The 27,140-nt window shown below is 38.0% G+C and overlaps 3 protein-coding genes across 12 annotated transcripts in view; 2 read left to right on the plus strand and 1 right to left on the minus strand.

Annotated features, from left to right (window-relative positions):
- Window positions 1-12,728, plus strand: part of LRP2 (LDL receptor related protein 2) — a 123,171-nt gene extending 110,443 nt beyond the window's left edge. For 2 of the 5 annotated variants that reach the window (XM_068138662.1, XM_068138665.1), the window contains 12 exons: window positions 771-899; window positions 1,627-1,847; window positions 2,285-2,464; window positions 2,770-2,889; window positions 5,167-5,257; window positions 5,848-5,915; window positions 6,077-6,197; window positions 7,000-7,129; window positions 9,383-9,502; window positions 9,599-9,706; window positions 10,986-11,057; window positions 12,177-12,728. In XM_068138662.1, the coding sequence (XP_067994763.1) occupies window positions 771-899; window positions 1,627-1,847; window positions 2,285-2,464; window positions 2,770-2,889; window positions 5,167-5,257; window positions 5,848-5,915; window positions 6,077-6,197; window positions 7,000-7,129; window positions 9,383-9,502; window positions 9,599-9,706; window positions 10,986-11,057; window positions 12,177-12,338 (1,522 nt within the window). In that variant the 3' untranslated portion in view covers window positions 12,339-12,728. The remainder of the gene's footprint in view (window positions 1-770; window positions 900-1,626; window positions 1,848-2,284; window positions 2,465-2,769; window positions 2,890-5,166; window positions 5,258-5,847; window positions 5,916-6,076; window positions 6,198-6,999; window positions 7,130-9,382; window positions 9,503-9,598; window positions 9,707-10,985; window positions 11,058-12,176) is intronic. The other 3 variants (XM_068138663.1, XM_068138666.1, XM_068138664.1) reach the window with 2 other exon arrangements.
- Window positions 12,665-26,275, minus strand: DHRS9 (dehydrogenase/reductase 9). Of its 5 annotated transcripts, none has more exons than XM_068138678.1 (7): window positions 26,027-26,275; window positions 24,191-24,322; window positions 23,869-23,996; window positions 21,769-22,099; window positions 19,921-20,179; window positions 18,559-18,722; window positions 12,665-17,970 (listed from the first exon to the last, which is right to left on the minus strand). In XM_068138678.1, the coding sequence occupies exons 3-7, from the start codon at window positions 23,953-23,955 to the stop codon at window positions 17,720-17,722; spliced, it is 1,092 nt and encodes a 363-aa protein (XP_067994779.1). In that variant the 5' UTR covers window positions 23,956-23,996; window positions 24,191-24,322; window positions 26,027-26,275; the 3' UTR covers window positions 12,665-17,719. The 5 variants fall into 5 exon arrangements, with proteins under 5 accessions (XP_067994779.1, XP_067994777.1, XP_067994778.1 ...); XM_068138676.1 differs by having other exon boundaries at window positions 24,166-24,322; XM_068138677.1 differs by lacking the exon at window positions 24,191-24,322.
- ABCB11 (ATP binding cassette subfamily B member 11) overlaps window positions 20,735-27,140 on the plus strand; it is a 57,268-nt gene continuing 50,862 nt past the window's right edge. The window contains exon 1 of one of the 2 annotated variants that reach the window (XM_068138668.1): window positions 20,735-20,829. The gene's annotated coding sequence lies outside the window, so the exon portion shown is untranslated. Of the gene's footprint in view, window positions 20,830-22,610; window positions 22,628-27,140 lie in introns of those variants that run through there. The other variant, XM_068138669.1, reaches the window with a different exon arrangement.

Here is a 27,140-nt window from a genome sequence, read left to right on the forward strand (position 1 = left end):
AAAATGTATTTTAAAACAATATATTTAGGTGTCGGCACAGTATACAAATACTGATACACATAGTTTGACATAGTCCTTCTACCTGTCTGCAAAATCAGAGCTACAGTGTTTTCTCACATTCCCAAGGCAATGATGAGATTATTTATTTCATCAGAAGGCACTGTGTGATTAATGAGTGTATAATAATGAGTATGTTTATTAAAGGTCTAAAAGATAAAAAAGCCATGATAATAAGTATATGCAAAATATAAGGAAGATTAATCTGGGTGTGCTGTTCATATGGACTAAAAGCATTTGTGTCTGACATGGTAACAATTTTTTCATTAACATCTCTGTCAGAAGACAGAGGTCTACAGAGAAGATGTGGGCTAACAAAGTGGGTATCTACAAAGTGTAAGTTTCATCATCTTGTGGAAAACAGAATCTTTAAAGATGCCAATTAGCCACCTCTGATGCTTAAAAGTAACAATGAAAATTCTCAGTAGCCCTTTAATGAAGATTGACAGCAAAAAGAGACAGCTGCAGAAACTTTGTCAGAGGAGAAACCAGTGAACTGATAGATCACATTTGCTAAACTCACCTGTATTTAGGGTCTGTATTTTCCGAACTGAAAAAAAGTTCAGATGTAATCAATGCAGTATCATTGTATTAATTTAATCAGGGTTTGATATAGCTTTTCTTCCTAAAAAAGCAAATGTAAAAAATTTAAAACTCTTCCCCCAAGAATAAACAATTTACTTTTGTAATGTTTTGTGTTGTATGTAATTCAGACATCTTTACTGGACTGATTCAGGGACTAATCGCATAGAGGTGGCGAAATTAGATGGACGGTACAGAAAATGGCTTATCTTTTCTCTACTGGATCAACCAGCAGCTATTGCTGTCAATCCAAAACAGGGGTAAGTACTACAGGACTTCTCAGAATTATTTTTAGTGCTACTCAATACCAAAAAACCCCACCGTGGTAAGCTTTACAGGAGAGACTAAGAGAATGCTTTCTGGAGTTTTCCTTTACTGAGGTTAGGAAATGTGTGTACATGGGAAACTATTTTAGGATTGTATTTCATACGGGTGGTGGTGCCAACATTGTGTAAGTCAAATAAAAATCCCCTTTCTATAGTACTGTGTGCCCACAGAATTTCTCATTTCTCGTCTGAAAGATAAGAATGTCTCTCTACTAGTTCCAGATAATACAGACATAGCCTCCTCCACAGGCAGAAAGCAATATAAATCTGCTGGTAGACTGAACGGCAGAGCTTGCTACATCTTGTATTATATGATGGATCACCAGATATTGCAATATGTGCTGCACTGAAGCTTTATCGTGACTGATGGATGTTCTGAGTTCACAGTAATTTTTCTTCCACAGAGAATGAGAAACTGTCATTAAACCCATTCTCTCTACAGATCAGGACACAAAATAAACATTCTTTCTTTGATATTAATCTTCTGTACTTGAAACAAACATGTTTAATATACACTGTGACTTTCTCAATCACATGTGCAAAACATAGGTTGCTGAACAGCTTTGTTTCATAGATGACCTTTTCTGTGAAACTCCAAAGGACCAATTCTCCATGGTAACCAATTTCTGAACCATATTAAATACTGGTTCTGTCCTTTCAGGATCATGTATTGGACTGACTGGGGAAGGCAGCCAAAGATTGAATGTGCCTGGATGGATGGACAACAAAGACAAACTCTGGTCTCTGAAGACCTTGGCTGGCCAACGGGTCTTTCTATTGATTATTTGAACAATGATAGAATCTATTGGAGTGATTCTAAAGAAAATATTATTGAATCCATGAGACCTGATGGGACAGACAGAACCATAGTATTACATGGAGGTAAGAAATTTTTAGGCAATTAATATAATAGTAACCAAGATGTATGCTAACAAGCCCTTGAGCTTCAGAAGTGGGGCTAGGTCCAGGAGTTTTTCACAGAATAAGTCTTGATAGTGTGTTTTCCTCTATACTGGGATAAATAGCACTCCAGGTTCAGAGCTTGTGATGCCTGATTAATTGATTCACTGAGGGTAATTTATATGACCTAAATGAGGGACAATGTGGAAAATTGGATTCTTTCTTTTTTTATGTATATTATGAAGTGGTCTATAGGTACAATGACATAAAGTGGCCAGGCACATAAGGATCTGTATATATATCTCTATCTGCAAATGTCTTGAAACAATTACATATTATATTTAGACTGAAGAAGAACAGCAGTTCTATCATTCCTGGCAGAGTTGCATGCTGACAGTCTATTGTATGCTTCCTTTGAGAAGTAGGCAGTCCATACAGCCTTGACGTCTTTGAAGGACACTTATATTGGATAGCTAAAGAACGAGGAGAAGTCTGGAAGAAAGATAAATTTGGAACTGGAGAAAAAGTGAAAGTGCTGACTGTAAATCCATGGCTTACTCAAGTGCGCATCTATCACCAGCACAGATACAATCAGTCGGGTATGTAATCAGCATCCTGGTGAGCCATTCTTTGCTATGAGATTGAAGCTCGTTGGAGAGGTTAATTTTCTTCTTGGTGCTATGTGAGCTCCTGAAAGCCATGGGGTCTCCCTTTAAAAATGTAAGAAAAGGCAGAGTGGAGGTTTTGATATAATTGTGGCATTTCAGCATCTGTTGTTTTAAGAACTGGAACTAGGCTTGTTTAGGTATTTGGTGATATACAGCACTGACTATGGGATTGCCCTGCCTTACCTCAGGAATTTGCTGCATTGCTTCTTCAACTGCCTTTATCACTTTTATTTCAGTGCCTAATCCCTGTAAAGATGTCTGCAGCCACCTGTGCTTGTTGAGACCTGGAGGGTACACCTGCACTTGTCCTCAAGGGACTCGATTCATAGAAGGCAGCAGCACAGAGTGTGATGCAGGTAGGACAATTTGTCAAAGTGGAAATAAAAGCAAAGGAAACTTTTTTAAGGAATGATTGCAAACACATTACTGAATTGGAAATAGGGAGGCATGAGCCAGCTAATATAATAGATGTTGGTAAGTCAGGACTTTTTGGGCATCACTGATTTGTGGTCACCCTGTGCATTTTATTTAATCTTTTTGCATGTCATTTGTAAAATTGATATAGATATATCACTCCAGTCCAGACCTAGCTCCAAAACTGGTCACAGTTTTTGACTTCTTTATTGAAATGCCAAAACATTCCATTTTCAATTTTTTTTTCAAATACATTGATTTCAGAACTAGAGATTTTCTGACAAATTATGGTCTACAAATTATATTTACAATTTTGTGCAAAGCATTGCTTGATTTGTATAATAGAAAACAATAGAAACTAACCCCAAAGCTTACAGAATTCGTTGTGAACAGAGGTATCTTCCAGATAATTAACATATATGCTGCAAAGCATTTTAAGCACTAGAATTCAGTGCTTAGTTGTTGCATTGCAACAGAGTCCTCACAGTGCTTCCAGAAGCACCACTGAAATACAATTACTCATCTGTTCCCAAAAAGGAGGAGTGCACCACTGCAGGATTTCTGTTTCACTAGCTGACAGTCTGCGTTCTTAACTTGGTGGTAACCAGATGTCCTTGTACTTGTCCTTGTAATGTATCTCTCATAAATGATGCTTTATAACATTATGTCTAGCATCTTTTATATTGTTCATCTCCGAATTATCTTCTTTTTGCATTAAAAGAGAAAATATCATCAGTTTTTACACTGCCTTACCTCTAAATTACATTTTCTTAGCTACTGTCAGGGCTTTTTCCTATTGGCACATGATGTGAGCTGCAGAAAGAGGAGCTAGTGATACAATAGTGAAGAAAGTGTGCAATATCTGTTTAATTTGGGATCAGTAACACTGTTGATTGCATTTGCTCTTTGCTATTTATTGCTCTGAGGGCACTGTATTTGTTATTCATTACTGAAACTGATTTACATAAAATTTTTCTGGAATTAAGAAAACTGTGTCTGACCTTATTTTGAGGACAATGAGACAGCAAGTAAGATATACAGTACTGTCTTTTTTTTTTTTTTCTTGACTTTAAGTAGATATTTTGGCCAGTGTAGTCTGACTGTCATAATTTGACATACTGATGAGACATAGCTTTTGTAAATATATTTGGTTTATTTGGTCCTTTCCCCATATTGCAGCTACCAAGAAACACAGCCTGTAAAACATCTGCATTTCCCCTTTCTGTGTCAAATTTACTTGAAGATAGCTTTACTTGTAAGGAACATTGTAGCAAAAGAGTTCCTCTACCTTTTGTCTGATAAAAATTATATGATAAGAGTATTATGATCTAACTTACCAGTGTGAGACAGACTGTCAAAGTCACTTCTTTATTTATAGCGTATAATGATGTCTAAGATCTAGAGCTTTTCGTATGTGAACTACACTTTTCTGACAGCATATCCTGAAGGGTAGTACAGCTAACTTTTAATTTTATTTTTGCATTGTTTTTTATTTGTTTGTTTTCAGTTTTGGTTTGTTTCCCCCCTGCTAGACTCAGCATTAGAGTAATATCAGACCTTTATAGCTTCATGTTTGGGCCAGCTCAGCCAGTAGTGCCACTTGGGCACCTCAGGGCCCCTGGCACTGAGTTGAGACACTGGCATGCTGAAGTACAGGCTTCTGCACTACCTAGTGCCAAGCTGTCAGCCTGTGCTCTGTGCTGACAGAAAACTCTGAAGACTGTGTGTTTCTCTCTTGTCCTAACTGTCAGAATGTATGAGAGTACAGAGAGCCCTCCTGTATGTACATGTCCATCCACAGCCTTTATTAAATAAATACATCAGTTTGGCCCTCTTTGTGTAACTTCCAGCTGGTGGATGAAGGCATCTGGGCAAAGGGGAGGAAGCATTGCTGCTTTCTGAATTGAGAGGTTTGAAGAGTGATGGTGTTGGGTTGCATTGCATGAAGTGAATGATGGGACATATAGCTTTTGAGTTGTCTATGTTTAATTTTACCAAATAACTAATTATTTTCCCAGAACAGGTTTTATTTCAATTAAAATAAGCTAGTTTGGCAGAAAAATAAATCAAACAGCAATAAATGCATATGCTATTAAAAGCAAAGCTTCTGAAAAGGACCCTGTGATTTTGCATACACATCTCTGTTAAGTAAAATGCTAAATGATTGTATTTTCCTGAAGATGTCTTGATAACACATATGTGGCTTTTGAATTTTGCAGCTATTGAATCCCCTCCCACAATGCCACCAGCATGCAGGTGCATGTATGGAGGAACATGCTATATAGATGAAAGTGGTCTTCCAAAATGCAAGTAAGTCAGTATGTTTGTAGGGTTGTCCTGGGTCAGATTGTGCTGATTTAGTCTCACAAAGCAAACTCTTTGAAATGAGTTGGAAATGCTTTAGAAGATGTCATATATTCACAGTAGCACATTGTGACAAAACCAGAAACCACATGTATGCGTAAAAATATCAGCACATAAGCAGTGTAAATGTATGTGTGTGGGAACAAAAACCAAACCAAATCAAAACAAAACAAACCAACAACCCAACCAAAACCCCAAAAGACAAACTTCTGAAGTAAAAAACTGTACTAAAAGATTGTAACAATGAAAGAATGCTCAGTAAAGGTAGCTTGGAACAGCCAGTAGGTGCCACTGATGCTCTGCTCAAACAAAATCTTTTGACTTCAGTGGCAAGTTTTCTGACTCAGCACTTTTTAATTCCACTTTTAATTCTATGAAGATAGCAAGATTACTGTACTTACAGTCAGTGAAATATATAATTATTGAGTATGGAGTTAAAATTAATGGTGTGTAGATAAACATTACAGAACATAATAAAGCTGAGATCCTAGACTTAATAAAAGCCATTTGGTCAGCTGTCCTTCTTATATTTGCAGGTGTTCTTATGGCTACACTGGGAATTATTGTGAAATAGGATTGTCCAAGGGAGTGCCTCCTGGAACAAGTAAGCTTTGACTATATATTTCACTTGATATTTTGAAGTAAAGAATGTATAGCACCTCACTATGATACCTGTTCAGACCAGGCTTATAATAATTATCTGTGCTTTTTATTACACTGAACTATGATTGCTTGAATGTTTGCTTATTCTTTTGTCTTTGACAGCAGCAGTAGCAGTGTTGCTGACAGTCATACTAATCATAATAATTGGAGTGTTAGTGGTTGGAGGCTTTTTTAACTACAGACGAACAGGCTCCCTTTTACCAGCACTTCCCAAACTACCAAGGTATGTTTTGAAGGCTTTTATAGCTGGAATGTCTGTGTGCTAAAAATGAACTGGATGTTTCACAAATATTTAGGAACAACTATACATTTGCCATGTACCTGTTCTGTTGGAATTTGGGAAGTCCATGTTCCCTCAATTTCAGTGGATTTGTGATTCCAAGTAATTGCATAGGTGAACATTATTTTGTAGCAAAGGACCATTGTAAAGCTCTTCTACATTCTTGATTTGCTTTTAAATAATAAACAATATAGAAGACTGATTACCAGATCTGGAACTGGATATTCAGTTCAGAAAGACACAAAAAATCATAGTTAGATACATTTTAATTTTTCTGTCAAACTTGGTCACATGATTCTAGCAAAGGGATCTATTTAATACTGAAAGGCTGAGTTTATCTGCAATGATGGATTAATCTGTTTAAAAATAATACAGGTCACATATAGTGAACTTTTTTCCAGTGCCTGAGAAATATGGACTTTTTGTATGTTCCTGCTCTCATGACAGTTATACTGTCCAGTGAAGACCAGCTTTGTGAAATACCATTGAAAATATTTGAATGTTTAAGGGGGAAGGGGGAAGGGAAGGGGGGAAGAAGAAGTAATGGTTAAAAAAAAGTGTCAGAATCTGATGTTTCAAAATTTTTTTAGTTTTAAGCCAGTTGTGTATTTTTAAGGGCATAAAACTGCATCTTCATAGTCTTCGCAGCAGTTTCACAGTAGTAGCTGAAAAGAACAACTAGAACAATCTGTGTTGTAAGTTCTGATTCTGTATAATCTGTTGTTATGTTTATTTGTTTTGGTAGTTTAAGCAGTCTTGTAAAATCTACTGAAAATGGTAATGGAGTAACTTTCCGATCTGGAGCAGATGTGACTATGGACATAGGAGTCTCTGGCTTTGGAGGAGACTCTGCTATAGACAGAGCAATGCAAATGGTAAGGTTTAGCTCTGAAACAAAGAATGTGTTCTTTTTTAGCTAAAAGGAAGACTTTTATCTAAAAAAGACAGTGAAATGATAAAGGTGTTTTAGAAAAAGAAGTGAACATTGATAATTTCCTGAAATGGATTTTTGTGAATTGAAGGCAAGGACAAATGTAGGCTAGTTTTCAAAATAATGTGACTTTTCCCAAGATTTGTATAATAGAAATTAAGTTGATTGCTTCTTTCCTGTTTCAGCATATTAATAGAATATAGAGGGAATGAAAAGGCAACATGAAAATACTTCAACAAGGAATTTTGTGAAGGCCTTTTTGTTCCATCGAACAGGTTAAAATGTGTGGTTTTCAAATCCAGGCTGTATGTTAGAAGTTTCTGAGGTAAAGCTTAAGCCTAACCAGGGGATACTTTGCAAAACAAATTATAAATTGAAGTTTCTTATTTTAGCAAGTTAAAAAACCTCATGTTTATTGAAGTCTACTTCAGCCACGTTCTGTTGTTCACATCTAAGTAAGAGCACATCTTTGCATTTCCCATACTGTATTGTTTTTGTATTGAAAAAATATTCCCCTGTTTACCACAAGAAGTAAGATGTATAAAAGACTTTTACTTAGAGGAAACAGATCATGGGTATGTTTGAATAATAAGCACTTGCTGCAAAAATCTACACTGGAAATTCCCTAAACTTTTAAATTACAGACTTAACTGACAGTAAACATGAAATGAAACAGCTAGTGAAAATAAACTCATTACATATGTATATGACCTTTTTTGTAGATGAAGAAACACATTCTGTTACTAGGCAACTTGTGTAATGAAACAATCATACAGAGTCACAGAATGGTTAAGGGTTTGAATGGACCTCCAGAGATAATGTAGTCCCTCCCACCCACCCTGCTAGATCAGGCTGCACAGGAACACATCCAGGCAGGTTTTGAAAGTGTCTAGAGAAGGAGATTCCTCACCCTCTCTGGGCAGCCTGTTCCAGTGCTCCAGCATCCTCAAAGACATTTTTCCCTGTGTTTAAGTGAAACCTCCTGTGTTCTAATTTGTGCCCATTGCCCTTGTCCTATCACTGGGCACCACTGAAAAGAGGGTCCTCTTGCCCCCCACCCTTTTAGATATTTATATACATTGATAAGATCCCCTATCGGTCTTCTCTTTTCCAGGCTAAAGAGCCCCAGGTTGCTTTAGGCTTGAATATTAGCTCAGGTCTTTTTCATGTATGAAAAGCTTCATGATACTTTCCTTTTTATAATACTGGCATACTGAAGTCCATCTGGTGCTGGTCTGGATACAGGCTATTTCTACTTAAATAGTACTAATTCTGCCTATGTATTCAAAGTATAAATAAAGGAAATAAAAATGCATTAACTGGGAAAGAATTCAAAGGGTTTGGGTTTTGGCAGCAAAGAACTGTGGGATGTGCCTCCTAAAATTTTAACATCTCATATGCACAAGCAGATGTTAAAGGGAAATTTCAAGTGTGAGTGTTCTTAGCAAATCTTAGGCTAATGTGAGGTAGCTCACAAGAGTTATGCTCTGATAGCGCAAAGCATGAAGTGGTGCTTTGTAGAAATTAAGTAGGTTTAAACAGCTAGCTGTTGCCCACCTGCTTCAAGCACCATAGCTGCAGCTTAGTGTTTGACGTGTGAAGCAGCGCACAGACAGTGGTCTTCATGTATGGATGCTTGGGCAATGTATTGATTAATAACAAGAGGTATGCTAAAAACAGTGGAACATTCTATTTGTGACATAATTCATGCATTGTAACTAAGGGCATGCACTCAATGCTTTGACTCAAAAAATGTAGCAATCTCCCTGTTGGGGCAATGCAATGTGAATAAATTGCATTCTTTTATATGTCAGATAGTTTTTACTAATTTGTATGCCACTTTGAAGTCTCTAAATTGAAATATTTATTTTGGGATTATTCTTCTTTTGATATCTTTTCCCTGTTGAAGGTGTGATTTGTGAGTGTCATCATTCCTCATCATAAAATATTTTGAGTCAATCATTGAAATGTGGGGCTTTTCTGTCCAGGCTGCTAAGTCCAGGAGTAAAATAATGGACGGTAAACTAACGTTATGATTTCAACAGATGGTAAATTTTATCTAAGCCTACATGAAAGTAAACATACCTTTTGTTCTTGAGGTGAATAACTGGATTGTAAATTAATTCCTAGGAGTATGGAGGCGTTTATTGCACTACAATTGTTTTTTGGTGTGTTGTTTTTTTTTTTCCCTTCATAGAATGAAAACTTTGCAGTGGAGGCAGGCAAACAGCCTATCACATTTGAAAATCCTATGTATGCAACCAGAGATGGTGGAGCCAGCACAGCCAGTGCAGTTACAGTTGTTCAACCAACTCAAGTATGAGAAATCTAGGCTTGACTTTAACCTTTCATTTTCCTCTATGACCTTCTTTTCTTCTTTGAAGAACATTGTCTTTCCTTCCTTCTCTTACAGATAGCAGCAACTGGTGGTGAGGGAAATGAAAATTTTGAAAATCCTGTGTATGCCTCTGTGATTTCTACTGGTCCAAAAGAACCCACTCAGAGTACAGCTGCACCTCAGGTAGGACATAGAAATGCCTTAAGGCTGCCTTGTTTGTTTTGTGCTCCAAATCAGGGAAAGCAAATTAAGTAAGCTGCAATATTGTTTCAACTCTCTTTAAATAATAAACATGATCTGCATCAAATCCAACTAACTGGACCGTATTTCCAAAATTTACAAGAGCTGGTCAGGAAGAGTTTGATAAAAGAAAAGCAGCACACGCATAGAATTGTCCAAGGCATACAGTAAAGTTATACTGGGATTAAACATCTTGTTCCTGATCCACCCAGCTATTTTGAAATGAATAGTGTGGAACAGAGTTTCCTTTCACTGTTTGTTTTGCTTCATTTTGAGGGCAGATACCAGTCTGAAAATTGTAATGTAACTGCTGTAAGTTGTAACTGCTGTAAGTTGTCACTGCTCCCCAGCAGAAATTACTATTTATAAATAAGGCTTTCCTTTGGACTGTTAACAACTATTTGAAAAACTATAATGAATTATACCTTGATAGAACCAGCAGAATGTGTAGTTTGGTTGGTTGATTGGTGGTTGTTTCCTCACCCCCCCCACCCTCTCCCTATAAAACATGAAAAGGAAACCCCCCCAGAAAATACATTTTGGTTTTAAATTGAAGGAAACATAGGGGGTTTAGTAGGGAAAATTGAAATAAGACATTTATTCAGTGTACTATCATCACTTTTTTCACATTTATTTGTAATTTTATCCATGTTTAAAAGTGCTGTGAAGGACATCTAAGATACTTGTCCAGTGTGTTCTTGCAGGATATTTTAACAATCAAATTCCAAGTATTTTGCCTCATGTTGGCTATTCATGAAAGAATCATTTTAATGTATTAAAATCATCTGAACAAGCTGTTAGTGGCATGCTTACAGGACTATTTTCACACATTGTGCACAAAAAAGCACCTCTGATGAGCTTAGAAATGACAGACCTGTCAACCTGTTGCAGTTTCATGTCCCTCAGTAATTTGTTTTGTGTTATTTTCAAGAAATTTTTTTTCCTCTTTGACATATTTGTCTGGAATGAATGGCTTCCATGATTTAGTGACTTTTATTACCTTCTAGCATAGCCTTGTGAATACTGCTTTAGGTAAGATAACACTAACTTTGTTACCAAGGGAAAAAGAAAGCTGGGTCCCATGCTTGGAATTACAATGTGGTGATGTAAGAATATCCAGGTGAAAACACTGAGTTAGCAGTCAGTGCAAGTGAAATCCACCCATGATCATGTCAGTTTCCAGAGAAGTTGTGAGAAAAATGTGTTTATCTTTCTATTTCAGGAATCAAAGTGGAATTTCTTCAAGAGAAAAATGAAGCAAAACACTAATTTTGAAAACCCAATATATGCAGAGGTATTGTTTGCTTTTGTATAACTGTTTTTCAGCTAGTGTACTGCTGGACTTTGTTCTTGATTCTGTAGGATAAAGATTATGGGTAGTTTCTGCTGCTAAGTGAAACAGCACCAAAATTTCAGCCTAGGTCAAGGTAAGACTGAAGAAATTTTGAGAGATTATAAAATTTCATGCAGAATGAAGTGTTCAGCAGGCATGCAGCTCAGGCAGCACAACTGCATTGTCCACATCTCTACTTCCCCAGATCAATCACTGTGCACTGCTCCTAATCTGAAATCTCAGTTGCTGATTTCAGGTTGCTGGTGCATTCTGGCCTACCTTAGGGCCCCAATGCAAATGGGAGGCTATTGTACATCACTATGAGTGAAGTATGTATTGCTACTCTCTCAGTTTCGGCTTCAGTGAAGTATGTATTGCTACCTTCTCAGTTTTGGCTTCAGTGTTGTTCAAAAATTTAATCGCTCAGTGTACTGCACCCCTGTTCTATACCAGCCCTATGTTTTTGATCCATACAGTTGGATGACACAATTCTTTTAAGATGGCATCCAAGCAGGTGGTGTGCATTCTGGAGGAATTGTTCCCTGGCTTGAGTGTGAATGTTTGGAGTTCTACCAACTTCAGCCAGTAATTTTAACCCTTTTCATCTTACAGATTAAGATTTCTGGATAGTTTATATAAGTTAAGAACTTCAGTCCCATATTCACATGACAAACTAGCTGCCTTTCATGAAGAATTTAGATTTCTAATGTTTGAACAAGGTGAGGGAGAAAGCTCAGGAAACCAGGAATTAATTTCCCCAATGCTCATCAATGCAACTATTTACAAACAGCAGTAGCGTCAAAGTTACATACACTGATGTATGTGCATATAGACATTATCAAGATCCTCCTGACATTAAGCATTAAAATAGTAGTCCCTGTGTGTGGAGTAAGTTTGTAGTAGTGTATTTATTTACTCAGCTGTACCATCTGAGTTGAAATTAGCATTTAATTTTGTTGCAGGTGGTGATTTGCAGAAATAACTTGTACCACAATAGTTGACTTCAGCAAAATATTAACTCTGATATTCTAATGTTTTGTACATTAGAATGTAAATTGAATTTTATGGTTATTGTTTCAGATGGAGAAGGAACAACAACAGGACACAGAAAACGTCCCTACTCCTTCTCCTTCACCACCTCCCAAGATTACACTGAAGAGAGACCAACCATTAGCTTACACAGCAACAGAGGACACATTTAAAGACACCGCCAATCTTGTTAAAGAGGACTCTGTGGTATAACTAGGTAACTGATTTAGGGAAAATTAGACACATCCATTTGCACATACACTTTTTATAAACAGAAAAGTAAGGTTCACATTCAAATGCTTTATAAAGAAATATACACCTCTTAGCCAATGGCTAAGGAGCTATGCCTTGTTTTTTGACAAATGCCAATTTCTATTTTTATGAACAACTATCATGATGTACTATATGTATATCTTTGCACTGAAGTTGTCTGAAAGTAATGTTATAAATATATTGTACATTTGTAAATTTTGGAAAGATTATCTTGTTCAGTGGTGTTGCTAGTAGAAATCTGTCTGGAATTGGTTGTATGTTTAGGGATAAATTCATTATGTAAATGCTTAACCTAAAAATAAAAAAAAAAAAAAAAAAAGAAAAAGAAAAGAAACAAGGCAAATAAAGGAATGTTACTGATATACAGGATCTTTAGAGTATATATTTATAACAGCACCTTTTAAAACTTCCACTGGTGCTCTGGGCGTCTTTACAACCCATTTTATATGCTACTGTATGTAAAAATGAATGTCTCTTTATCTTGAATTAAATGATGAAGGAGTCAATGCAGCATTATCATGCTGAATAGTTACTTGTGCAAAATGTTTTTCTTCCAATATTTTAACTGCCTGAGATAAAACAATTTTCTATCAATCCATAAGGCTCATACTTTTCCTCTAGGTTGCAATTAACACCATTTCATTAACAGTGTTTTTTTAAACATTCTGATAGATTTAGATTTTAGTGCCACAAGTATTTAATGAGATTTTCTCTTGCTTGTCAGTGGAACCACTTTGTTCTTGGCTGGAGACTCTGGAGGTAATTTGTACTGTTAAATGAAGTAGCTAGATTTCTGTAACAGCTCATTTCCAAACAGCAGAATACAAAAGGTAGTGGTTCATCTAAGAAATTATTCAGGGTTTTTAATGTGAAAATTTAATTTTATTGACTATTTATTTCCTAAGGTGAACATTAATAGAAAGGGAAAGAGTTTCTACTAATGCAGTCTTTGTAGTTATCTGGTTATATTTATAACCTTCCATCTGAATATCCTACATATCTTGTTAGTTTTTCTATTAATTAGCCAAGGTTGTTTCCACAATGTCAACCATTTGAGGAAACTCTGAGTACCACTGCATGGCCATGCTGTTCAGCATTCCTTGCTAGCTACTGATATAAAGATTCCTAAAGTTACAATCATTGAGACTTCTGCTACTTGATTGCTTTATACCTGAGTTCTCAAAATACATACTATTTCTAATTAGAATGCTTATAATTAATTTGTAACATACTTAGATTAGAAAAGACAACTGGAAAATGATGCTGCTGAATAAATCTAATAAATGTATTATTTCACCACATCCTTATTTCATAATTTTTGTCAAGGCTCTATGTACTTTATTCAGTTGTGGAAACTTCAGTGCATTAAGGTGAAAACAACAGTGCTTTAGATAAAGTCAAATAAGAATAGTGGTTGTTGGTTCACACAACTGTCTAAAGTTCTTGATACAACATCACTGACATTTTATCTCTGTATGTGTGAAAACTGGCCCATTAAATAAACGATCCCTTAAAACAGCAAACTCTTATTGTTGATTTTAAGAGACTGACTATCAGGGTGGCATGAACATATGTCTATAAAACCTTAATTCAATTAACTTTCATATCTGAGTGCTTGAATGTAGAAATCAGAATTTTGACACAGCATACGTTATCTTGTAGGAAGGAATTCTTTGAACAGCAGGTTGCTCTTCTTAAGTGTTCCTTAAACAAAAAAGGCAGGGCTAACATTTTGACAAGACTCAGTTCAGATTGCATACCATGAGAAAATGTAGCATCAGTTTTGTGAATAGTCTTTATCAACAGAAAGATTTAGAAGCAGTGTGGGGGAAAACTGCTAATATGACAGCCATGTATCTGAGATACATTTTTCCCCTCCTATAACATTTTAACTTTTCAGATGTGGAAGAATACCATCCCTGGGATACTGCATAGACAGGTAGTATGTAGATTTGATTGTTTGATGTACCTGATGATGAAATATTCCTAAGATTCAACTGGGCCTCCTCCTTGCATACCACAATGGACCCTTCTGGTTATGTAAAATTCAATTTGTTCAACAGAAGCTTTAGATTTTATTCCTAACTTTTTTCTCACTTGTATTTTTTTTCCCTTCCTGAGGACATTCCCTGCTTGGATTCCTGAATTCTGGATTCATTCTGTTTCAAAGAAGGGTGATTTTTAGAGATTTTGGCACCTTTATGTGATCTGCCACTATAGGGCTGCTAAATTAATCATTATTTATTTGTTTGTTTATTTATGAATTAAAGTCTTTTTTCATGTACATTTTCTTTACAGCTGTCTGGCCAGATAGAGAACTGTATCTCTGCAAGTATTTATCATGAAATGAAGTAAAATAAATTTATTCTTTAAGACATTTGCCAGAGAACAGAACATCAGTGCAATACTAAGAGGTTACTGAAGAATTTCTGTCCCTTTAGTGCATGCATGTACACACAAACACACACAGAGTGGTGAAACTCCCTTTCTTACATTTGGAGTTCTGACCTGCACAGGGTATTTTTGTAAGCTTAATTCAATTACTCATTAATGATTAATCTCCAGCACAGCTCTTGAGCAAATAAAACCTTTACCCCTCTAATTTTAATATCTCTAGGAACATCAGTTTGTGAGTCTCTGGCCAACAGATAGAAATAGTGTACAAAAGGCACAGTCACCTCAACTAATATTTTGCCATTCTGAATATGCTTTGTACAGATGAACAAATTTGCTCTAGCATACACTAATTACATGTTTCATCTAGTGAGTGAAGTAATCATCCTTTTAACTTGCAAAGCACACTGATGAAGAAAGAAATGTGAATGCATACTATTAGGCTGAAAGTTAAAATATAAGCTTGGATACTCTTTTTGCATAGTAACAGACTACAGTGTAGTTTTGATTTCCTCTGTAATTCTGTATCTGTAAAATAGCTTGTGTTTTATCTCTACACAATTGAATACTCAGATGATCAGGTGTGATTAAATACTGCAGCTGTAATTTTTGAATATGTTTCCATATCTAGGCTTTGTTATTATTTTATTTCATGTCTTGTATTCAGAAGCTTGTGAAGATTAGCAATGTGAAATCAGCTGAATATGACCATTGCAAACCACCCATAAAACAGATGACTAAGTGCATCTTGGAAGGTGCACGTGTAAGATAGATCTTCTGAAGTGCCACTGTTTCAAGTTCACTAACTAGCAGCCTATATGTTGATGAAATTTACTTGAAAAACTGATTCTTTCAGTGATTTAATTTTTCTTATTTAAAATTATTTTATTAGGTGAGTAGTATTGACTAGCTTTGAATATTTTATGGTTGCAAATTCTATACAGGTATCATTTCTGAGCATAAAAAATTACCCTAAAAAACATGCTGGATTTACAAGCCTATCTGCAAACTTGGAAATTCCAGGTAAGGAGGAGTGGGGAATGTTATGGATCCTGATTGAGGATCCTGCCCACTATGTCAGTTTGTCGCAGGTGAGTGTTTTGGATCACTTAAAGAATTACCATGAAGGGTATTCACAAAAATGATGTTAGGATAAACCTACCAGTTTCATGGAAAGGCTCACTTGCTTACATGGAAGAAACACAGAAAGGAAAATTGAGTTAGAATTTATTTAGAATGATTTACTCAGAGACTGAGGATGCCAAAATATTGAGATGCTCCCACTGGACCCCTATGTTTTCCAATCTCCTGACGGAGTTTAGGAGTGGCTAGGTCCAATCCTAGCCTCAGGTTTGGTCAACAGTTTATGTCCAGTCAATGTGATACAAATGTTAAGGAAAAGCTCTTGTTGAGTTTCGAAGTCCTGAATGGAACCCCTTTCTTTATAAACTTTTCTTTATAAACTTTCTTTTTAAACTCCTTTTCAGAGAGAAGTCTAAGTGTGGCTGGATCTGGACTTAGTTCCAGACTTGGTCAAAGGTTTACAGCTAACGGAATTAGCTATATAGGTTTCATTAGTCATTCATTCAGCATGCTGTCAGTCACGTACCAAGGATCTGCTGCAAATAAGTGGTCTCTGACATGGGTAAGAAACATCCCTTAGTTTCAAGAAAGTGATCTCCAAACTTGGTATTAAAGAAGTGCTGTCGGTCCAGATGTCTGGTGTTAGCTCACCCTGAAGTTTGAACCTTAGGTTTCCCTAAGTAATTCAGGCACTGAATCTCATAAAAATAAATAATTTATTAGAGTGGTACCCTATCAGAATCAGCTTGAACTAGGTACCTCTGGAGGGGAAGGGGCCTCAAACAAAGAGATCTCTGGGCCATGATACCCATACAGCCTATTCACATGTCCCTCAAGTACTCTTCACATCTTCCAACTGCCCTTTGGTCTAATAGTGATTCCAGTTTGAGATTTTATGACTGCTTACTGGATTCCTTCACTGTCTTCAGGCAGGCCATTAGCTTGTTTAGTTGCAACAGCTGCTGACATTTGTAGCTTCCTTATCTTCTGGTTGACGCTGTCTCTGGAGTCCATGTTTTGCTTAAGTAGCCACATGTTTAGTAAACCAAGGTGAAACTTCATGGCTTGTGGTCTAAGGCTTCAGCCAATCTAGCTGCTTATGCTAAGTAAGTAAAGCTAAGCAAACAACATACCAGATCACATGACATTATAGCTCTAAGTGGTTAATTCTATTTAAAGCTTACTTATTTAAGCCAAACAACCAATATTTCTTATTGAGAGGTATCCCTACTCAAAGGAAGAGCTGTATGGCATGCAGTCCAATTGCTGTGCAGGGCAAACTCAAACTTGGCTCATCCAATGACCTGTTGGTAAAAGGTCTCATTGCTTCAAAGAAGAACACTGAGAGGCTTCACAATTCAAGAGATCATCATCACCATGCAGGCAGAGCTGAAAAAAGGCTTATTTAGGCCATCATATCTGTGAGATGAAGCAATTGGCTCATAGTCAAAATGCATATGATGGGAGAAGTATGCACAGTACTCCTTGTGCCCACAATATTCTTTGTTCTTTAATCAATGAGTCTTGGACAAACCACCTGCTATTCATGTGTTAATCACATGATTGGTGTTCCAAGCTCATACTCATCAATGCCCAGTGTGCTCTGCTCCTCTGTGGAGCACTCCTAAAGTAATTCCTGGCTCAGGCCTTTACTTCCTTCGCAGTGTGTACCAAACTACTGCTAGTTTGGTTAAGGGAGATCAAGTGCATCCATTAAAGAATGTTGGAGAGTGGAGAAAGTGTCTTCTGATGAGAATTTAAGCAGCCTATAACTGGTAAAGAAAACGATGTCTGGGTTTGACAGGATTAATATTTATTTCCATGAAGCTGGTACTGGCTTAATACTAAATGTTAATTAGAACTCCAGGAACTGATCTCCCACTAGCTGCTGGAGCTGGAAACATCATGTGCAGCAGCATGTCAGATAAACAGCTTGGAGCGTAGGAGAGAAACAGCCAAAAGACCTTTGCATCCCATCCAGCTCTGTATCGTATCCTGGGGTATTTTGCTATCAGGGCATGTTCCACACATTTCATGACCTTAGAAATATCAGAGTCACACAGTCTTTTTACTGATGATCTTTGAGCTTTTATATCTGCAAAGAAGAAAATAAACCTAAAAGCATTTGTATGCAACTTTCTCAGTGAAAGGATCCTTTATGTTGAAAGGTTTGGCTACAGCTTCAGGCTTCCTTTAAACTACTGGCTGAAAGCAGTATGGCTACAGTAGAGCAGAGACCAGAAAGGCTGCAGAACACCCAAGAGCCCAGAAAACAGAAACCTCCCTGGCCCATGTTGTGAGTTAGGTATTCCCAAATGTAAGTGCAGCATGACACAGCACAACTTTTCAGGTATCAGTAATCCTTAAACTTAGCATATGGTCATAGCAATCCATTCTTCTTGGGCATTCTTCCTGTAAATATGGAGGGACCAAGGATGGCCGCATGATATCACTTCTCATCAATCTCATATGGGAACTAATAGCACATGCCTCAACTAATGTACACATAGTCCGTAACAGCGATGGATATCCTGTGTTTCAGTGTGTGCCACCTGCATTGGGTCTTGTCCCTGGGCACTACTGAGAAGATCCTGGTTCTGTTGTATTTACAGGCTTGCCTTGGGTGTTTATACATGTTGATAATATCCCCCCTGAGCTTTCATACAGTAATTTTTCTACTTACATTCAACAAAGTATTTCTCTCCATAAGAGTCTCTGGTCTCAGAAGTCAGTCTGTTCCAAAGTCTTAAGAGGTATTTCTCAATGACATCTGAATTAACAATTGCTGTTCTAAAGAAACTGTGCTCAACAATGCTTACTTTCACTCCAAAATGCTGCATCTCTATCCTAGAAGACAAAACCCCAACAGTCATCCCTGACCACCCAATAATGGCAAATTAAGATGAGACTTTGATTCTTATCTTCATATGTCAGAATGATTCTGAGATGTTGAAATTAACTTTATAGCAGTGTACCTGTTCTCTGAAAACACAAAAAGCAATTAACTCAGGAAGAAAATCAGTGCTAGGTACATTTACAGCTTTCTGTATGGTTCCTGTTAGACTGATGCAAAGGATGTGGCATCAAACTGCATCTTAGCCATATATTAACAAACGAAACTTTTGACTGTTTCAAATACTGTTGCATCATTTCAGCTCTCAGCAGGAACAGGTTATTAAAGTGCCTGGAAAAAAGTAAAAGTAAGCAAAAAATTTCATTTGGATTGGAGCTTTATACTGCATTGCATGGTTTAATGGCTATGATTAGCTAATTAAACGTTAGTGCAATAAAGATTAGTGTGTTTTCTGGTAGTGTGTTTCCCTCTATGTAATTTTGAATTGCAGCACAACTCCTTTGGGATGAAAACAGCCTCTTTACCTTGCTGGGCAGCTCAAGAGATTGAGGCAGCTGTGTTCCAAAGTGTGCCAAGGAATGGACCATGTGTACATTAGCCATCAGTTTATATTGTATTATGTTAGGGCATATACTTACTTTATGTAACTATCCATAATAGTTTGTAACTAGCTTTCCTAGTCTTTGTGAAGACTTAACTTGCTGGGCTAGGCCTTAGCCTTCTCAAGGCAGTACAACACATCTGGCTTCAGGAGAGGGTGCTCAGATTAATTTTCTGAAGTTACATGTACCTTTGGTAATGTGGTTGCTGCCTGCAATTGCCCAGCTCTAATTGTGGAGCATTAGGGCGAAATAAAATGAGTTGTAAAGGTGCAAATACAACTAAGTTCAACTTGCTCAGGAAACTCTGGGTATACATTTACTTTTGTCTACATAGTGGATTCACATCCCTGACAACTGCATGCTAGCCATTTTTCCAGGATATGAAATCTTTTTCCCGGTACAGTTTCCTGGGGCACCTGTTCAATGTACTAGAAATTGAAATCCCAAGTCAGTGACAAACATCCTCTTATTTTTGTTTCCCTGTTTAGTCATGATTTCTAGAGATAAAATGAGAGAGACAAACAGTCCCCCTTTTTCAGCAAATCTGGAATCTGTTCTTGGACTCATGCATGTATTTCTAGGTACTCACCTTAAGGTGTCAGAGAAAGCTTCCATGCCCCATGTGGACAGTCCGTAGCCACCTCCTACAAAAGCCATGAGGCCTTTAGTGTTAATGAGACTGACTACTCTTCCCTCTGCTTTTTTCAGAAGTGGTAGAAGCTTGAGTGTGATTTCAATCAATCCCAGCAGACTAACATCTAGCACTGAGTGGAAGTCTTCAATGGTTAGCCAGTCAGTCGGTGCTACAGGTGCTGCTCCTTCAGCATGACTCACCAAGCCAAAAAGACCTACGTGGATTACAAAACCATTTATTTCAGTATGTGGCAATATCTTATTCTAAAGGTTCATGTGCAGCATTGACAACCAAGCACACAGTCTGCAAAAACTAAAGTGAGATGAATATAGTTGTCTGAGTTTGTATCATCTACTCTGTACATCTGCCAAATTTGCTGAAGGCTTTAGGCAATGACTCTAAAAAGTGTGAATAAAATATTAAAGGAAAACTATTTTGCTCTGAGATACAGGCCACCATACTGGACTTCATTATCCTGATCCACTCAAGTATGTGGACTCCTAATGTGCATTTACATTCTTGTGAGAATCTACATAAAAGTAGCAACTTATTTTACTGGTTTGGGGTCTAAAGGTCTGAACAAGACATGCAGATATTAGTCAATGCTTCTAAAAATATTAGCTTAACCCTGTGTATTGATCATACTGCTTTACTACCTTATAAATTGCTTGAGGAACTTAAGATAAATAGTGACGTTTCCAAGAGTTTGCTGAGGACAGCCTGTGCCTGAAGGGAGAGGCCAAAAGTCCAGCACTCAGCCTCCATAAGGAGTTTCTTGGACGGAGGTGACAGCACTAGCAGTGGCTGCCCTAATCAAGAGCATATGACTTTCCACAAGCTGGAAGCAGAGTTCTGCCAGAGGAGGTAAGCACTAGTAATTATGTTGTCTTTGGTCTTAATCGCTGCATTCAAGAATGGTCTGAAACCCTCAAGATGAGGCCAACAGAATTTTACAAGTTTTGGGGGAAAAGGCCCTCTGGTAGAAGATATGTGCTTTGTCGTTTCAGCTAGTTAATTAATTAATTAACAAGCCTATTGAATATTTGGTATAACTGCCTGTTACAGCTGGTAGTTGCAGTGCTGTGGTCCGCTTTGGTGGCCCTTAATATCTAATCTGAGCTATCAATGCTGAGGAAGAAACATGTATTTCCCATGCACTGAGTGTATTTACCACACAGATCCTTTTAATCACTTTGACAAAAGCAACACTTGAGCCTTGTTTCCTAACTCCACTTGTAGGCATTGAAGGACAAACTCTTTCAGACAAGTGCTCAGAGGTGTATGATAGCAGTAAGGAGAGTTACCTATACAAAGCTTCTAGAAAATGGGCTGGAAGGGCAAATGATAACCATTACAGTCAGTGCAATTGCAAAAGTTCAACTTAGCCATGCAAAAACACTCCTCTGCTTAATACAGGAGGACTGAGGAAGCCCTGCACCAGCCATTTTAAATTGGGTGGGCTTGTTTTATCATCAAGAAAGACACTTCTGGTACCATTTAGCACCTCCCCCACTGAGATTCTTCAACTGCACCAAAAAGAGTCTGAAAAGCACACCTGGGAATGATTTTGTGTTAACAGACTAAACAACCAGATTTTAAATGTTTGTTGGTGAAAGTTAAGGGGAAAAAAAACATTGCTGGAAAGCAGATCTTTGAACTGAGAAATTACAGACCTGAAGAGTGAATGTGTTTCATCTGTAAGACAAAAAGTGCCTCTGGACAGTGGAGAGGCACCAGAACTTTAATCTAGACAACATTCTGTTACACTGAATAATTTATCTGGAAAATTACCTTGCCACTTACCCTTGCCAGCTGTCTCTTCACTCACAAACACCACAGCTCTAGCAATGCTGTTTGAGTCAGCTAAGTTCAGGTTCACTGTCTTCAGTGAAAGTGAAGAGCAGGACCGTAGCTCTTGGCCTCCTTTTTCTGTGGCACATGCAGCAATGACACAAAATCCCCTTCTGTCAAGCCATTTAGCCAGTGAGTTTCCAAGTTCAGTGTCACAGCTTGTTATGAAAACATGCTTTCCATTCACGTTTCTCACTCTGCAACTGTCTCTGATGAGCCAGTAAATGATAAGAGAAAGTATAGAAGCCAAAATTGCTATATGCAGTGAGTCTGAAAGTGAGAGCTACAAGAAAATACGTTAATAATCTAGAAATGTAACAAAGCAAATTAATCAAAGCAGCCAACCCCTCAACTTCCTCAGCCTATAAGAGGCTTTGTTCCCATAAGAAGCTTTGTTTCTGTTTGCAGTCCTTCCAGCTCACTGTAAGTTAGGGGAGAGAAGGATGTAAGCTTTGACACAATGTGAGCAGGATCCATGAATAATATGTGCCCTGGCAAAACCTTCCCCCTCTTGCTTTTCAATAGATTTCCACTGTTTCCAAGCTTTGCTGACCCATCTTTCTAGTCAGCCCTGTCAGGACATTTGAGGCTGAAAGGAATGAGTTCTTACGGTAGGGTCTGGGTTTTTTTTGGTGGACATTTGTGATAATACTGGAGAGAGGAAGACCTCTTGCAAAGACTGTTCTCTTTGCCTGTATGGTGACACCCAGGCTGCTATTTTATTGGTGGCATGGAAGCAGAGTGACCCCAGGAACAACCAGAAAAGCCTAAGGTGCAGTGGTGGGTCTGATGACTAATCTGATGTGTGATGGTGAGTGATCTGTTCTCTGCCCAATAGACTAGGTAGACTTTACGGCAGTGCCTGAGTCTTCTGTCTCCTTCCTCACTGCATGTTTAGTATTGAGAGACCACACAACAGAGTATATTTTATAGGAAGTGAAGTGTGTGTAAAGAAATGGGGAACTGCATGGAGTTGGAAATGTAGGACTGGACTCAATGATCTCCTGAGGTCCCTTCCAACCCCTAACATCCCAAGATCCTGTGATATTTCCCTCAAGAAAAGAATCACTGAGGGAATGCAAGGCTTCCTAACTGGTTAGAAGGATTACAGAAGTTTTTGATAACTATAGAATACAATTCTTGCCTTATGAAATCTTCATGTTTGACTACTGGTTTTCTATTTGTATTTTTGGATTGTGCAAGAATTTTACCAAAATAATTCAGTAAAACAAATATTTAGGGGAAGCCTGGTAAGCATTTTCCAGACATTCCACCAAAAAGAAACTTCTTACAGATGCTAAGCAGGTCATTTAGGGTCTAATTACCTACATATATGTGGAGGTGCAGGTATTTGCCCTTTAAAATGTAATTGTGTTCAAAAAATGTGCTCAAAGACATAAATATTAAAGGGAGCTCAGTGTATTAGGCCTGGTTGCTAGAACCTATCTGGTTTTCTACTGTGCTCATGGAGTGATTTAGATTTATTCTGACTATATTTTGCTGTTCTCTCACCAAGTAGGGACCGGATTGAATGAATGTTGGACTCTCATTAAATAATTAAATCAGTCATATAGCTGATAAATGATAACAGCTGAAAACATTGATTGCTACTAACGGTCGTCTTCTACATAGTTGGGTGCCTCAGTGGACTTTTGGACACTCTCTGATTTTAAAATGTTAAGCAAATATATACAGATAAGATCTTTCTTCTTCTTTCACTGAAATCCACAGGGAGGCTCCCACTGAATTTTCAGGGTGTTACAGCAGTCCCTGGTCTGTAGCAATTCTTTTAGCAGCCCCTCTCGCTGTTCTTTAGGCTGATGTAATCAGCCCTGTAGTTCAGGCACTTCACGTTGATACTTGGCTTTTTTGCTGTGAATGTCCGTTTTAAGTCTGACAAAGGTTGCACTTTTCCTGAGTGCTGCACTTTGGAATCACCTTTGTAACGTTTCACTAAGCTGGTGACATTTTGTGAGAGGACTCAAAGAGGTGCTCTGACCAAGTGTTATTAAAACTGTGTGAAAGAACACAGGCTAATTCAGGCTTCTGTACCTTAAAACAATGTCTGAAAACAGGATGTTGCAGCAGCTGATCACCGACATCCCAGACTATTTGCAATGAAGTGCCAAGGAATGACATTTCCTTTGGCTGCTGATTTAGAATTAGGAGCTGAGATAGACCTAGAGAGAAAGAGGAGTTGCTACCAGTAGGCTCTTGTAACCTCAGGCCAATAAATCTCAGGAAACTACTCAGCAAGCTAGTGCTGCGATATATCATTTATGACTCAATTAACTCCCCCCCCCCTACAAAATTAAGTAATTAGATATCTGGGGGAAAGGTTAACTTAACTGAAAACAGAGGCTGTAAATCACACCTTGCTTCTTCAGCTCTGCTGTAGGGAGAGTGCAGGGGATAGTGAGCTTACACTACTGGAAAGCAGGTTAAATTTGAAACCAGGCTCTGTGGAAAAGTCTTGATATATCTGGTCAGGAAGTCTGCTTGGGTTCTGTAAGAGAAAGACCTGGGATTCTGTGTTTAGGTAGCAATAATTTGCACAGAAGCACTGTAAGACAATGGGTTCTAGGAATGGCAGCACTGTGTGTGGAGCCTCTGCTGCTCCTCTCTTCCCTATCAGCCCAAGACTAGTGTTCCTAAATTTGTAATCCTTAACCCCCTAATTGTCTCTGAGTAGCAGTGCTTCCTCTCCAATAACGTGGACATTCAGTGCTGAGCACGGTGGTGGGGTTTGTTCTGCTGGAGCCTTCTGCTATTATATATTCTGCTAGGTGATGTCACTGCTGCTAGGTGTCTGGGGTCAAAATCAAAGGAAATAGTATCAGTTAAAGTTTTCTTCTAATAAAATTGTCTAGTTCTGTGAATGTACTATGCTATGCAAAATACTTTGTTTGATAAATGTGGAGCACTAAAAAAGCACTTGTCTTCCAGGGACATATTGATTTTGAAATAGCTGCCTGGAGTAGCAGACTGTGTTTCCAGAGAAAATGTCAGCATGATATTTCAAGAGTATTGATATCTCTTCATAAATATTGAATTCTGATTTCTGATGTAACCAATAAATAGCTAAGGGCAAATTCTACTTTCCATTAAAACTTTGATATTTGCCTGGCAAATTGAGAACTCTTCAGATAGAACTTGGCTTCTTATGCCTAGACAAGTGCCATTATGAAAGCAATTGATTTTAGAGAAAAGCAGTCTGACTACACCAAGAGCCCTTTAAGATCCTTAGATGACTGCAAAATACAGCATCTGCTTCTCTACACTAAAAGAACTGAAGCACATACATAGTATTGAAGGGGAATGTCAGTGTTTTGCTCCCATAGCAAGTTTGCTTTGGTCATAACATCAAAGAACCTCAGGCTGGGGTCAAGTTTTGAGTGTGCTTTGGATTACTTCATTGGCTGTTGTGCTGGGAGTGCAAACCTCCAGAAGTCAATACCCTGCAATTAATTGGAATGATCTGCCAGGCATGCCAAGAAAACAGCACTCGTGATGCACTCAGTGGAAGGTTTAGATGTATCTGACTATTACCACAGCATTTGTAGATAACCCAGGAAAATAAAAACCTGTAAACTTTTAGGTGACTGACCAAGTAACTGGGGGAAGAAAAAATAAGAGTGAAGAAAGATTCCAGATGTTAGAAAGAACATTCCTAGTTAGCATTTTATTCAGACCCTGTAGGTTCCTACATTCACAAATTAAGGTGACCCTCAAATGTTACCTTGTTCAACTCCCCTGCAGTGAGCAGGGACACTTCCAACTAGATCAGGCTGCCCAAGGCCACACTGAGTCTGATCTTGAATGTCTCCAGGGATGGAACCTCAATCACATCTCTGGGCAAGCTGTTCCAGTGTTTTACCACTCACTGTAAAGAATTTCTTCCTTATGTCAAACCTAAATCTACCCTGCTCCAGTTTAAAACCATTGCCCCTCATCCTATATCTACAAACTCTTCCAAACAATCCTTCCCCAGCCTTCCTGTAGGTCCCCTTCAAATAACAACAATAAAAATTTCACATAAGCAACAATTCCTAAAATCACTCTAGATAGGAAGGGACTGCACATTCTCTTGTCTTTGCCCTCAAAACAAGTGCTCAGTTTGTTCTCTTAGCTATTTATTCTGCAAATGCATATAACAGGTACTGCTCATTGTAAGGATAGACACAAGTTCTAGTTTTGTGCTGTTACTCACATTCTGGGGAGACATCTGCAAACTCAGTCTACACCTTCAGGTGCTCACGACGTCCCTTCACCAGTACTTTCCAGTGTCAGAACACAGAAACTGTCCAGGTCAAACTTATAAGCTTGTGCACAGAGACCCTCATGAGTGATAGTTTATAAAATAAACAATCTCACTGTGAGTTCTGCATCTGGTGATGCTTTCTGATCATTGCACAGCCGCTGACAAACGTGGCCCTTCTCCTGGCTGTTGATAGCAACTTGTGCTGTGATGCTTCTATCTTAGAGACTTAGTATTAATCTTCTGTATATACTTGACGCCTGCCTACCTATAAGCATTGCTGGCTATATATAGTAATCTACAGAGCCTGAGGGATTGTCAAGACTCATTAGGGAAAACTAATCTACTCAGCTGGGAAGGACCCATCTGTGCTTCATCTTGAAATCAGCAGGAGCCTTTTTGTTGATTTAACAGAGGTTGGTTCAGACCTCTACCTTTTCTTCTGCACCTGAACAAGTTATTATAAATATGACTTAATCTTTTAAGATACACCCTTGTGTGTGAAAACTTTCAGGGATTATTTTTTCTATACCGGGGCAGCTTTTTGATGCTAGAAACAAATCAATTGCCTAAGTAACTAAGCAATGCGTGTTTTTATTTGAAAAATTCTGCAAACTGTGCAAACAGAAGCTCTATCATTTGCATGGGAAAAGCCTCTATCATTTACTGCTAGGGTGCTGCCTTTTTTTTTTTGCTCTGACCCAGAGCTTGCTGAGCACTTCTGATGCAGCTCTGAGTGCTACTGTGTAAACATGTAATCAGAACTTGCTTTCCTCACACTTCACACCTCCCCATTCACAGCTCTGCGTGGCACTGGATATTGCAGGAGGGACACTCCACAGAAAATCAGTGACCAATAAGGCAAAAAATATTTGGAAAAATTGCTTGTGAATGTCCTACTGTAATCAGCTTTGTTCTCAGTGTCCAGGTTTTATCACTATGTTTTCCATCATCCTTTGAGTAGTTGTCCTGCCACTGCATTTTGGACAGGAGATGGTGCTGGCTTTTTATGGGAGACAGTGCACTAGCAGAAGACCAGATATGGAAAAGGACAACTACACTGGGT

The sequence above is a fragment of the Melanerpes formicivorus genome, unplaced genomic scaffold, assembly GCF_026170545.1.
Source record: "Melanerpes formicivorus ecotype bairdi unplaced genomic scaffold, bMelFor1.0.p_v2 SCAF_5, whole genome shotgun sequence".
In the NCBI taxonomy this organism is placed as follows: Eukaryota; Metazoa; Chordata; class Aves; order Piciformes; family Picidae; genus Melanerpes; species Melanerpes formicivorus.